Source organism: Neoarius graeffei, chromosome 13 (genome assembly GCF_027579695.1).
Source record: "Neoarius graeffei isolate fNeoGra1 chromosome 13, fNeoGra1.pri, whole genome shotgun sequence".
NCBI classification, from domain to species: Eukaryota; Metazoa; Chordata; class Actinopteri; order Siluriformes; family Ariidae; genus Neoarius; species Neoarius graeffei.
Genome location: NC_083581.1, coordinates 60351133 through 60365500, shown reverse-complemented (window position 1 = coordinate 60365500; position 14368 = coordinate 60351133). Strand labels below are relative to the sequence as shown.

The following is a 14368-nucleotide window of genomic DNA, read 5'->3' as shown; positions in this document are numbered from 1 at the left end:
TACCAGTGAGACTCTTGAGTGCATATCCTTGCTGTAGGTCTGTGCTCAGTGTTGCTTCTTCTAAGGCTAGGAGATGGGCAATTTCCTGAAGAATGGAGGAAAAAAAAAAAGATACGACTTAAGAAAATAATGGGTCGAGACAATGTACTGGTAAGCAAAGCTTTAGCTGCCGTTACCTTGGTGATGAGGTTGCCGATGTAAGGGAGAACGCCACGGGCTGCCAGATACACCTTCCAGTGAGCAGGTTTAATGAGCTTCTGGTACAGAGCCAGGTACTCAGCAGCACATTCTCCTGCAACACTTAGCTCATCCAGGTAACTAAAGGACAGAAGTTCCAGTAAGTTACATAAATATACGATAAATCTGATTGCAGATTTAGATCCCCATTTAGCAAGCCAGAGGTGACGAACGTCAGGTCCCAGACTCAAAAGGGAACCCATCTTGTTCAGGGTGTCACTGGATAGTGGAATTACACTACTTTCAGACTGCAACCTGAAACGACCCATATCCGATTTGTTGTGAAATCCGATTTTTTTGTTAGGCTGTTCACATTACCAATTATATGAGACTTGTATGCGATCTCCAATATGAACGGAAAACGACCCAAAAGTGTCCCGCATGCGCAAATTGACATGTAATAAGCACATCTACGTAATACGTAAACAACAACAAAAAAAAAAAGCGCGCACTTCATGTTTAATGATTTCTTTTTGTTTGTTTAATTATCTGGTTAGTGTTAAAGTGTGAGGTCTCGTGTGTTTTTGTTTCTGAACTGAAATGAAAACGTGTAGCCTGGTAACGAGGGTTGACTCCTAAATGTCTCTCTAATTTCTATATAAGTGCACTACATGTTACTAGGAAGTAATGGATTTTTAAACTCTACATAGTGCACTCGAGCTTCAGTAGGCAGTCATTTGGGATACGGCTGCTGTATTACCAAACTCTTAATTCAGGCTTAATAATTTGCACATATTTATTTCGTCATATTAATAAACTTTTTCTACATTTTTATAAATATTTATTTAGATTGTTTATAGCCAGCTGAATTCTGCAACTTCTCTCAGCGCTGGCTCAAGGTGCAGAAACACCAGTGCAGTTTGCTATGGAGATGAGGCGAGACCTGGTGATGTGGTTTTTGTGGCGGCGGCGGCGGAACTCGCACAATAATCTGATTAACAGCAGACTAATGAGACCGAAGGTGTCAAATTACTGGAAATTTCCAGAACAATCTTATAATCTTGTAATACAGGATGGTTTAAGTTATAAATCAGTTATAGAACTGTTTTATTTAATCAGGCTAACAGATAAACATCCAGGTCCCTACCAAATCCACCATTAGCTTGATCAATTCTATAAAAGTCTATTTAAATTCTGAAAACTGTACAAATGTTGTCTTCCACCAAAGAGGCGGGATTAGCCAACGCAGAATAGTGACGTTTGTCTCTTGTTGATGACGTGTAGGTCGCATGAATGCGACCTGTCCGGTCAGACTGCAGTCGCATGTGAAAATATCGGATATGCATCGGATTTAGGACCACATATCCAAGCAGCCTGGGTCGCATGTGAAAAAATCGGATCTGTGTCGTTCAGATTGTCAATAACAAATCGGATACAGGTCACATATGGGCAAAAAAATCGGATATGGGTCATTTCAGGGTGCAGTCTGAACGTAGTCTTATACTTTCTATTATCTGTATACCAAGTTGTTTGTTTTCGTTTATTGCCAGTTAAGCAGCTGTGGCTATTTCATGGCAAATACAGGTAATAAATTTAACTTAACATATTCAAAACCAACAATCAAATAAATAAATACATTAAATAAGTTTGTTCACATCAATACACTTTAAAAAAAAGTTTAAAACCTTTAAAGGTGAGACCTTATTAAAAATATCAAATATAGGGGGCACCATGGCTCAGTCGACTAAGGTGCCATACCATAAGTCCGGGGACCCGGGTTCGATTCCGACCCAAGGTCATTTCCCGATCCCTCCCCGTCTCTCCCTCCAGCTCATTTCCTGTCTCTACACTGTCCTATCCAATAAAGGTGAAAAAAGCCCCCCAAAAAATCTTTAAAAAAAAATCAAATATAGTGTCTTCTTTAAAAAATTTGTCTTTTTACTCTAAGGGCAGAGCAAGATAAAATATGCTTAATAGATAAGAGACTACCACAAAGATCACAAAGGGGAGGTTCTCCAGTTAATAAAAAACCATGGGTGAGTCTAGAATGTCCAATTCTACACCTTGTATACACAACTTGATCATGTCTGCATGAAAATGACTGGGTTATCACTTGTTTCACTGTATTACATATGTCATGCAGCTTATTTCCAGCACATTTATCCCATTCGGCTTGCCATATATCATTTATGTAAGAACAGAGCACAGGTTTAATGTCAGAGACAGGGATTTGGCATTGAGAAATGTCTTCATTCAGGGCTCCTTTAGCAGCACTGTCTGCCTTTTCATTACCACTCAGGCCCACGTGACCAGGGACCCAGCAAAAAATAAATGTCCATGTTAAGTTTAGTTAGTTGATCCACTTTTTTATGTATACCAAGTAAAATAGCATTAATTATATCAAAAGGATGTGTACGAGAGAAGGAATGTGGATGATCATACTGTGAACTAGAGGTCTGCGCGGGTCAGATTTTTCAGTCCCGCTCCCGCCCGCACCCGCATTGTGCAGTCCCACTCCCGCCCGCAAAGAATTATGATTTTTCAGTCCCACTCCCGCCCACAAAGAATTGATTTTCAGTCCCGCTCCCGCCTGCCATATTTTGTCCCGCTCCCGCCCGCAAATCCCGCATGATGCAGACGTTCGCATTATTTCTCAGGAAAGTTCTTGTCTTGACACAGCGTGATGGTGCCCCGCCCCCTACTTTGAGTGGATTTGAGCATAAATATCTACAGCTCACGTTCACATTTGTTATTATTTACCTTGTTTCTGAATTCAGCATGTAGTGTCTCTAATAATAATAATTAGTGTTGTCAAGCGATTAAAATATTTAATCGCGAATCGCACATGTCGTCGTCACATGAGAAACCATTGTAATTCTCTGATCAGCATAAAAAAGTGAATGGGCTTGCTTTGTACCATGAGTGAAGTGATTTACTGCTTGAGTTAGTCTACAACTCTAATCAGAGAGACAGGTTACACAGTGACGGTAGGCTTGACTCAATGCTATCCCAGAAATTCTTCCTGTAATATGCAAATGTGGCCGCCTCTGATTGGACAGCCAAATTTGCATATTACAGGAAGGATTTCTGGGATAGCATTGAGTCAAGCCTACCGTCACTGTGTAACCTGTTTAAAACACGTTTTTAGTTAGCGGGACTGCAGCTTATCACTGCTCCCACCCGCGCCTGCATATGTGCACTCCCGCTCCCGTCCGTGCCCGCAATGAGCTTTCAAAATTTGTCCCGCGCCGCACTGCTTTGCGGCGGGTCCCACGAGTCCCGCGGGACTCCCGCGGGAGTGCAGGGCTCTACTGTGAACAACAGTCCTGGGTCAAAGGACAGACTTCATGATTACAGCAGGAAATATTAGGTACAAGTCTACAGTATGCAGGTGGGGGGAAAAAAAAGAGAAAGACTTGTAAAAACAATCTCTCTGGATGGATAACGCCCACTCTACCTTGTGAGAAGGTCCAGGACCTGTTGTTTGCGGCTGGGAATAGTTGTCAGGGCCTCTACAATGGTACACGCAGCTTGTCTTGCCGCCTGAGTGGCCGGGGTGAAGAGCACCTGAGAAAACAGTTGATTCCATAAGAGTGCGTCTCCCAAGCACTTGTGACTGAATTGCAGTTTGAATGCACCAGCAGGATGGACAGATTGGTTCAAAGAAGCTTTACCTGTCTTAGCCAATTGTTGTGTCCCAGTTTGAGCAGGCGAGGAAACAGGCCCTCTGATCTCGACCTCGTGAACTGTTTCCATTTCCACACATACTTTTCCATCAGGTACTGCCTCCTAATCTCTGCCTTATTTAAAGGCTTAGAGGCAGTCTCTTGGCCTGAAAGGGACACGCACACGTCTTATTTTAATGCTTTGTAGTCTTATAGCTCATAAAAACGCACAACACACCAAAACCTTTGAGTGGTACTAATACATTTCAGCCTAAATGAATGGCACTCACATCTAGCAGGAAGGCACTTTTTCCAGGAATCATATGCAGCTTTGGGATCCTTCTTGAGCCAGAGCTGGGCCTGGGCATGTATTTCATTGCAATATGGTTTGACTGTAGTCAGAGATTCAACAGCAGCATCCTAACACAGAAAAAAATTAAGAGAGAATAAATATACACAACAGAGAAATAGGATCGAAATAATTCCCTAAGCACTCTACAGTACCTTGTTTTTCTTGCTAGTGGGCGAAGGGGGTTTTATGAGTTTCTGTAAGATTCTCAGGCACATCAGAGTAATATTCTCCACCACTACCGGAGTCTTTATATTGACTGCCATTAGGAACAGACTCAGGGCTGAGGACGGCAAAACAGGCTGCTTTAGTGCTTAATCAATGAATCGGTTATTAGTGTGAAACTAAAAAGCCATCCGTTAAAATATGTAAATAGTACATGGATATTCTATTCTGATCAGATGCAATAATGAGACTACTCACCACAACGTAGCCTCAACTCCCAACAACCTCCTTCCTTCGCTATGGAGTCAGTGAGGAGCAGCATTTCGTACTGCAGACTACTGACCTGGAGAAAGAGTCACACAAGGGCGTAGGTTTGGTCTAAGCTTTGGTAGGGACATCACAACTTACTCCCCCCCCCATAACTTGATCATACATCACGTGTACACAACCACACTCATACTCAGTGGAACAGTTCAAGAACACTTTACTTATTCCTTTTCCAAATTCAGCATACATTTTGCATTTTGTCCTCTTATGCAGTTAAAGTGCCATTCCACCATTAGATGTATTTTTTCGGCATAAAATACAATATATTTTATGACAACATGACTAGACAGAGAAATCTTTTAGCTTCAAAATGATATATCAAACAATTTTTTGACAACGACAAGTACATTAATTTTGCGACCAAAGTCACCTACCCTTTTAATTTCCGCACGGTAGTGAAACGTGATGTCATCGGCAGGTTCCCCTTCTTGTGTACCACGTCACGTGTGACGTGGCACAGATTATCAGCAATGGCGGATAGAACGCGATTGTCAGCTTCGGAAAAGAAGCGAAGGAAAATAGCAAGTGATGCCCAAAGGAGACGGTCGATGGTGAATATCGGCACAGCAATCGACAAGTGGAAATCGCGTTCTATCCGCCATTGCTGATAATCTGTGCCACGTCGTACACAAGAAGGGGAACCTGCCGATGACATCACGTTTCACTACCGCGCGGAAATTAAAAGGGTAGGTGACTTTGGTCGCAAAATTAATATACTTGTCGTTGTCAAAAAATTATGTTTGATATATCATTTTGAAGCTAAAAGATTTCTCTGTCTAGTCATGTTGTCATAAAATATATTGGATTTTATGCCAAAGAATACATCCAATGGTGGAATGGCACTTTAAGAGATAAACATTCCAGGTAAGATCAAAATAAATAACTATTATTGGGATCTTCTGTATTATACAGCAAACACAAATCCAGATAAGAACAAAGAAATAACTTCTTGCACTTCAGGTAGCTAAATGATGCAATCTCTACATTATTGGGATATTGTGCATTTAAGAGAAAAATATCCAGAAAAGAACAAATAACTAATATCTTGCACTATATAAAAATAAATAAATAATAATCTCTGTATTATTGCAGTGTTTGTTGCATGCTTATGTGCATCTGTGTTTATCAACTGGCAAAACTAAATATGTAAACATAAATGCTTAGAACTTTTACACCCATCTAAATGCAGTGTAACCTGCAGATTTTTACAGGGGTATGAATATGTCTGTAATGTTATTTAAATACACCAAACACATGCCTTTTGGCATGTGTTTGTATTCATTTGTATTCATATCTGCCAGGGCTTTATTCTGTTGGCTACTACAGACAGTTAAAACTAGCACTCCAAAAAGACACGGGAGGGGAGGAGGAAATATAACACTTAGCTAAGCCTTCACTGAACGCTGCAATAATTGTGTTGTGTGACACAGCTAAATATCAAACTTCTGGGCGCACTATGGACTAGGGCTGTAAAAATATGAGTATCGAAATCGCGATACGCAGAGCCACGATCCGTGTTGCGATACAAGAAGGCAGAATCGCGGTACACCCTTTCAAACTTCTCCTCAGCCCAAAAACAGAGGCGCTTCCAAACTTCAATTTATGAATACTTTACTTTTTATTTAAATTACATTTTAAACTTACTTAAATTACTTTTATTTTTTATATCTATTAGTAAGTCGTTTTTTCGCCGACCTGCGACAATCTTCTGCGAGTCACGCAACGTCCACACTCACCACTGGCAGAGCATTCATTTCTTTTAAGCGGTCGCCATTCTGGTTGCGACGCGGGGAGCGAATCTGTAAACAAGCAGCTCATTGGCTGGCTAGGTGTGCCACAAGCCAATCACAATCACTTGACCGGAAAGGCATGCAGTGTTGCCAGATTGGGCGGGTTTAGGTGCTTTTTGGCTGGTTTTGAACATATTTTGGGGTGGAAAACGTTAGCAATATCTGGCAACACTGAAGGCATGTCTGCTTGGGCGGAAGCCTTCTGCGGCAGTTACATTTTGACACGCGAGCAATGTTTCACCATAAAAATTCTGTAATTTCCATCTGTTTTCCGCGATCACAGAAAATCATTGGCCCTATGAGAGTGAGACAGTGAGAGAGCCACCACCCCCAAAAAAATCTTAACGGATTTACACGATTTGGAAAAATGACTTTCAGAACCGAAAAAAACAGAGCTTCCGGCTCAACAGTATTATTTTGAGAAATAGAACAGTCTTTGGATATACATTTGTTCATTTTTGCATACATATTACTCATTCTCTGCAGTGGTCTGAATTATTTGTTATTAAATAGTTAATCTAAGTAAGTAAATGTTAATAAGTCAAATTTACTACTTTAAAAATACATTTTAAAAAAATCGTGGGTGTATCGAATCGTGGGTCAAAAATCGCGATACGAATCGAATCGTGAGTTGGGTGTATCGTTACAGCCCTACTATGGACCCTTTTCACGTGACGTCACGACAAACGCGGCCGCCATTTTGGACATGTACTACCAGTAGTTTACCACAGCCAACATTGAGGAACGGCAGCAAAGAAAGTGTTTATTTTCAGCAAGACTTCCATCATGCCACTATATTGTTGTGCACCTGGATGTAGTAACCATCAACAAACAAGGCAAGGTTTATCATTTTATCGGATCCCGGTAGATGCTGACCGACGGAGAAGATGGATAGCGGCATACCAACGCTTGTGTAGTGACCACTTTGTTGGAGGTAAGACGAATAAAATTAGCCAGAAAAGGCATTACGTTGCTGTTAACATTCCATTCTAGTTTACTGTAATTATGATCTGGCAGCTATTTACACCAGATCTAGTGTAAATAGCTGCCGGAGCCAACGTCCAAGGTTCCGGAGCGTGCTAGCTCGCGGCCGGGCGGAGCGCGCTAGCTCGCGGCCGGCCGGCAAGCTCGGACGTTGGCTCCGACAGCTATTTACACTGGATCCGGTGTAAATAGCTGCCAGATCATAATTACAGTAAACTAGTAAATACAGTTTTCTGCATCTCGCTCCTTTTTCTTTTATGTTTGTCGCCTTCCTCGCATTCAAACCGATTCGAGCCGAAGTCCACTACATGTCCAAAATGGCGGTCGCGTTTACGAAGGTCACGTGACTGAAAAGGGTCTATACTTACTGTCGCGGTGGTGAAATAACTTCTAATGTCCCGTTTCTTTTTTGGTGGCAATGGCGGCATTGTTGTCTCTTAAGCTTATAAAGTAGAACAGTGGTCAAATTCAGAATGACAAATTTATAGAGTTTCGGGCCGTTACGAGCCAGATGCGTTGCCGCTTTCAGCACCACAGCACATGGACCTTTGCTTTCGCGTGAGGCTACCTGACCAGCACCACTGATGACCATCGCTCTGTTGCAGCCAATGAAATAGCGGCATGGGTTGTCATAGCTCCGAATACATCTCGGAACCACTCAAACAAAACGTTTAAATTAATGCTACCACTGCGTAGTATATTGAAATATTACATTAATAAATGTAGATTTTCACTATATTAAAATAAAATGGTAAATATTGGTAGGGACTGTTTTGTATTCCCCAAATATTGACTGTGATATGTCCCTACCATCCCTATATAAATCTACGCCATTGGAGTCACACAACCATCACAAACAATAATTTCACACAAATTTTCCAGATTTGCTTAGTATGTAGTCTTAAGAATCGTAACTGACTTGCTTACAGATAACAGGTAGTCAATTACACTTTTAAATTTTTTTTTTTAAATTTTTAAATAATTACTTTCAAAGCTGGAAACATGAACAGGGTGAGATGGTCACATTCTGTGATCAGTCTAAAGGTGTGTGTTTTTTCTTTTTTCCAACTCTATGATTTAAAAAAAAAAATTAGTACACTCTGCAAACACTAGAAATCCTACTGAAGGCTACAAAGAACCCATACAACAATCAAGGTTCGTACCAGGTCCGGGTTTGCCCAGTGTCCCTTCAAAGCAGCCGACACCTTCGCAATGATGAGGTCATTCATCTGTTGAGTGGCCTCAGGGTGATCTCTAAATGAAATGATCAGTAGAAAGTATTTACCTCAATTCTTAAAAGGTTGAGCATCTAACAAGCAAAATGTTAACTGCTTTTCACAGGTCAAAAAAAAAAAAAACGCACATTTGTGCATATGACTGTACCTTGTAAGAAGGCAGATAAGTTGACGGACTTCCTCTCTCATAGCACTGGTGCCACGGCGAAGGTTGTACTCAAACAGCTCTCGGATGAGGCCCTGCAGCACCAGAATCTGTCTGATAGCAGTGTTGGTGGCTAGTGCACGCAGCAGAGTGATGCAGTGACCCGTGACTGCAGATGCGCAGCCATAGCACTTTGTGGAAGATGTGTGACCACAACCAAGAACTGAAAGGGCCCGGTACTGACTGGCCGTAAAGGTGGGTTGGGTGCTACTGCGTGAGGATTTGGTAACTGCCTCTCGCTGCTGCAAGTCATACTCCAGCAGCTCTTTACGAGATGCAAGCACTTTCTGAAAGGGGTGGATAAAACATTACAAATTAGCTCAATCACCTTCTCTACTCGTTTCACATCAAGTTTTCTGAAACCCATTTTAAAAGACAAATCACGTTTCTTGTATCGAATACTAAAAATGCTTGATGTGATTTTCATAAAAAGTACATTTTTCCAGATTCTGTGAGCAGGAAAAATTAGGAATTTCCATTTTGCCTATTCAAGCACCTACCCGTCACATGTTCAAGCGATATACATCTTTTTTACTTCAACCTCCCCATTTCTGCAGTGACAATTTTTGTAACAGTCTACACACGCAATTTAATCACGTTTAATGAAATTCCTTAAACCTGAGAATATTTTTTTTTAAATAAAAAAGGCGAAAAAACGGCCTTTCAAAAATAAGAAATAAAAGATTAAAACAAAGCATATTTGCTTGAATCAGGTGAAAAAAATCTGCCAATGGAACTAGTCAAATCTGACTTGGTAAGATTTCTTAAAGTAAGATGAAAAATCTAACCTGTTTTTAGATGAAATAATTCCAAAATAAGATTGGGGAACTTATTATGCGAGATCTGATTAAATCAAAATAATTCTTATAACAAGATCGTACTTCTTACATTTAGCCATTCAAGTCATTTTTATTTATTTCATTTTAAGGGTATTTCACTTAAATTCATGACAAAGTCTTAGCAGTAAAAACTGAATTTAAGATAAATATACTAATATTAGGATTGTTAAATTCTACAACTAAGCATTGCTAGCTTAAAAGATTCTCCTTTTGTGACCTGTAATTAGTAAAATATTCTAGATAGGAGACCAGAGACTATCTTGAATCAAGTTGACGACACGTGTAGCATTGCAACAAGTTTATTTTTTTTCCCATTTCAACATTCAAACATTAAAACATCTCTTAAGATTCCACTTCCCCAGGACCTCAGGCACCAAAAAAAAAAAAAAATCATAATAATAAAAAGTCTACGCATTTTGACTTGCAGTGCTTACACAACGCCAAAGCAACAGTGCATTTTGGGGGCACTGACTATTCATGTGTACGAGGGGTTTACAAGATCAGGCACAACCCCCCCCCCCCCAAAAAAAACACTCAACTTAACTCACAGCATTCCAAAAAGACCTCCCTAAAACGCCCTCCACTTACTCAAACTTTTTGCAGGCACTTGTCTGGTCTAGAGTATGTATAGCATCTAGAAGGAGCTCAATCTTGTCAGTGTTGTTCACATATGTTTTGAAATGTATGAATTGTAATGAAAGATTCAAAGATTTCAGTAAAGTTCATTTATTCCCAAAACAAGCATTATGAGTAGCACGCTGTGTGAGCACAATCGCTATCAGGTGCGTTAAAATGTAAATAACTTTTCTAGAATTTCACCAAAACTCATTGAATTTTCAGCATTGTAAGAGAACTCCCTAAAGTATTATTCAGCAAAACCCCAGAATGACAGCACAAATCTAGAATTTTTAAACAGGATTTTAGTTCTTAAAATTTAACGTAATTATGGATGTCACGCGTAACATTTACACCCGTGAAAAATCACTTTGAATGCTGTTTTGAAAGTTTTGATCAAATGTTCTCTATAATAAAAAATAGTTTAAATATTATAAACACACAGTCTTTTAAAGTATCAAAAAATAATTTTGTTAAAGAAAGGAAATTCGGAAGAAAACTTTTTTCTTTTGCTTGTTGTGCGCGTCACGCTACCAAAATCTAACTAACCCCTTCACGAACAATTCCAACTTTCATGGACTTGTAGCGCGAATAAACCTTTCAAAAAAATATATAATACTTCTCACCCAGTAAATTAGAATCCTGGTGATTTATATCCTCGTAGCTTCAGTAGATCTAGAGATTTAGTCGATTTAGTAAATCCCAAACGCTGTGAAACACGCCAGCCATCTATGGTGAGAAGTGCCGCTGTAGTTGAGAAACTTATTTCTCCCGCTTCCAACTAACTCCGTGACCCATACCAAAATAATGTCACGCTCATCACTTAAGGATGATTTATGCCAAGTTTCACGGAAAAATACAGCGAAATAAACTTGCTAGAAGCATTTTTCAAAATCCCAAACATTATGAAACATTTCTTGTAGGGTTTCAGGTTACAAATTTCGAGAATAGAGAAATTGCGGTGCAAAAGTTTGCCACTAAACTCGCGAAAGTACTCCATCCTAGCGAGTTTCACAACCGAACTAGGCTACATGACAGTCCGTGACCACCCAGGAATGTTCTAGAAGGTACGCTTCTAGGCACGTGTGATCGAGAAAGACGCCACGTGAAGGTAGTAAAGGTAGTATTTCCACTGTCTTATGACGTTTTTTCTTGTTTTAGCGCGATAAACAATGCATTATGGGTAATCATTAAAATGCTGATTTCAAGGTTAAAATGGGTAAAAACAACTAATTTATATAGATATTGTAAAAATCGTGCCTAATAGTTATTTCAGTACATAAAATCAAAACCTGAATTTTTAAATTTTTTCCCTATGTTACACCATTGTGCATCTATAGCATGCTACTCATCCATACTTTGTTTTTGTTTCTTGAAACAAGATGAACCACATTTGACAAATGTCCAAAATGTACTTACTTGTTTTTAAAAAAAAAAACTTGCTTTATTTTCAAAGGTGCTCCAAATAAGACTTTTTCCAAGACATTTTGTCTATACAAGATTTTCAAGATGGACTGTCTAAAAACTAGCCTTTCTAGCTAAATGAGGTTTTGCTTGTTGGGCAATTATAATAAGGGTGGCTAGATGTTTTGACTTGAAAATAGACAAATAAACTTCCTAAGATTTTTATTCTTTGCAGTGTAGTGATTTTGATGAAGTAGTTAATGTGCGGGATTGGAATTTCTCCTACCTGTATGATCTTGGAGAGCTCATCAAATGATGTTTTGCAATCCCCACTGTATTCCTGAGCCAGCTGCTGAATGTATCTGTTCACGCTAGCTGTAGAGCTACCCAGGCCTGCTCCTGCACCTGTGTCATCCTAAAAAAAACCAACCCATTGTTACAACATAAGCACAATACTTCCCAAGTGCTTCAACAATAATATAATACATCATATAATGGCAGCATGCTAGGTATGGGAGAAAGGCACACAAGTTACATTCTTTGAGCTTGTTGAGTACTGATGGTGACATGCTGACTGACCTGAGGTTTCTCTGGAGCAGCCTCATTCACCTTTGACAGCAGACTCTCCAGCTGAGGCCGATGGCCCATGAGTTGGTGATACACACGGTCAGCTTTGTCGAGCAGAGTGTTGATGTTGGTTACAGCCTGTATAGTTCAAAGGCAAAAAAGCAACTTGACTGTTGTTCTATTTCATTTTAAAAAAAATATATACATTTCATATACGAGTGATTCCACGCTTATGGGTACTGAAATGGGGACATGAACTTATTTTTAAAACTTCACCTAAAACCATTTCTTTTTTTACCATCAGGTCACAAAACATGTAATCTTTAATGAATGATATGTTAAAAGATAACTTTAATTTTCTGAGATGTAATAAAAACATATTTATATGCCAAAGTCAGAACGTAACAGAAGTGTTGTGGACATATATATTCTCAGTTTTAACAATGTAGAATTACTTTTTGAAACATAGGAAGGTGATGTTTTAGCAAATATAATTAATAAACATGTGTAGCAGAATAAACATACACATTCTTTCAATAAGATTAACATGGTATATAGCTAGATTGTAATTAATTTGTAACAGACGCGAGATGGACAATCGTAACAGAAGTAATGTAACAGACATCATTTTGGAACTCATAGGCTTGACTTTGGCATATAAATATGTTTTTATTACATCTCAGAAAATTAAAGTTATCTTTTAACATATCATTCATTAAAGATTACATGTTTTGTGACCTGATGGTAAAAAAAGAAATGGTTTTAGGTGAAGTTTTAAAAATAAGTTCATGTCCCCATTTCAGTACCCATAAGCGTGGAATCACTCGTATATATTTGTGCAAAGAGGAGTTTGTTACCTTTTTTCTGTCTTCCTCATTCTCAATGGGATCCACAGCACAACAGGGCTTTGCATAGAGCATGAAATCAAAGCGAGCATATTTACAGAAGCCACAGGCATTGCACAGGAAGGGGTCCTTCTCATCATAATTAATTGACCTATAAAAATAAAACAAGATCAACTGTGAGCTACTGCTCACCTAGGTATCCCCCCCACTCTCGTTTATATCAGAATGCAAGCTATCGAAGGAACAGGACACTTATTATGAATATTGACTTCAACAAATAATTAACCCTGAAACAAGTAAGTAAAGAGCAGCGGTGTTCTCAGGGATTTAAAATAGCATCCTGGTAAACTGTCATTTTGAAAGAGCATTTTGCGTCTTGAAATACTGTCAAAATCCACCCTGTGCGTTTCGTAAATACATTCAAATCGGTAAACAGGAAGTTGATATGCGACAGACCTGAAAACGGTATACACGGTATAGAACCCCAAGCTGAAGCTCGGTACCAAATATCAAGCAGTTGTGATTTGTACTTGCTGAGAAAAGAGTCATGAAAATTTTGTAAATCCATGCTATACGTTTCATAAATACATTCAGTCGGTAAACAGGAAGTTGATGCACGACAGACCTGAAACTGGTATACACAGTATAGAACCCCCAAGCTGAAATTTGGTACCAAGTGGATATAATTTGCGGTTGCTGAGAAAAGGGTGTTTCGGACGGATGGAGATATGGATGGACAGAGGTAAACCAGTATACCACCCCCTCCCTTCAAAGTGGGGGTGGTATTATAATAATAATAATAATAATAATAATAATACTCATGTTAAAGCATGCAGCTTTTCATTGATGTAAAAAGCTGGCTTATGTAGGATCAATCTCTACCTGCACTTGTGACACTGGTAGACATTTTCTCCACAGTTGCCACACACTCCTGGGTTGGCAGGTACAGATGCGCTGCAGCGTGGGCACTGCAGGGTCTCTGTAGATGCCTGGTAGTTCTCATAGAAGTCTGAGAACTCTATCATTAAGTTGGAAGCCACAATGGGGAGAGGCAAGTCAATCTTCACCTCTGTCTGTCCCGGGGTCAACTGCACCCTCTTAGCCTTGTGCCAGCGGGCAGGCCTACAATGGAATTATAAGAGAAATTATACTAACAAAAGATAATCACATTATTTGATTACAGAAAAAAAACAAAATGTCA

At 39.5% G+C, this 14368-nt stretch overlaps 1 protein-coding gene across 7 annotated transcripts in view; it reads right to left on the bottom strand.

The window, feature by feature from the left end:
- The window catches only part of ubr4 (ubiquitin protein ligase E3 component n-recognin 4), a 154517-nt gene that overhangs the window by 18639 nt on the left and 121510 nt on the right, over nucleotides 1–14368 (bottom strand). For all 7 annotated transcript variants that reach the window (XM_060938226.1, XM_060938228.1, XM_060938229.1 and 4 more), the window contains 13 exons: nucleotides 14050–14289; nucleotides 13180–13318; nucleotides 12335–12460; nucleotides 12042–12170; nucleotides 8841–9184; nucleotides 8621–8711; nucleotides 4615–4699; nucleotides 4347–4474; nucleotides 4133–4262; nucleotides 3852–4009; nucleotides 3635–3744; nucleotides 177–318; nucleotides 4–85 (listed from right to left, as the gene is read on the bottom strand). In XM_060938226.1, the coding sequence (XP_060794209.1) occupies nucleotides 4–85; nucleotides 177–318; nucleotides 3635–3744; nucleotides 3852–4009; nucleotides 4133–4262; nucleotides 4347–4474; nucleotides 4615–4699; nucleotides 8621–8711; nucleotides 8841–9184; nucleotides 12042–12170; nucleotides 12335–12460; nucleotides 13180–13318; nucleotides 14050–14289 (1904 nt within the window). The remainder of the gene's footprint in view (nucleotides 1–3; nucleotides 86–176; nucleotides 319–3634; nucleotides 3745–3851; nucleotides 4010–4132; nucleotides 4263–4346; nucleotides 4475–4614; nucleotides 4700–8620; nucleotides 8712–8840; nucleotides 9185–12041; nucleotides 12171–12334; nucleotides 12461–13179; nucleotides 13319–14049; nucleotides 14290–14368) is intronic.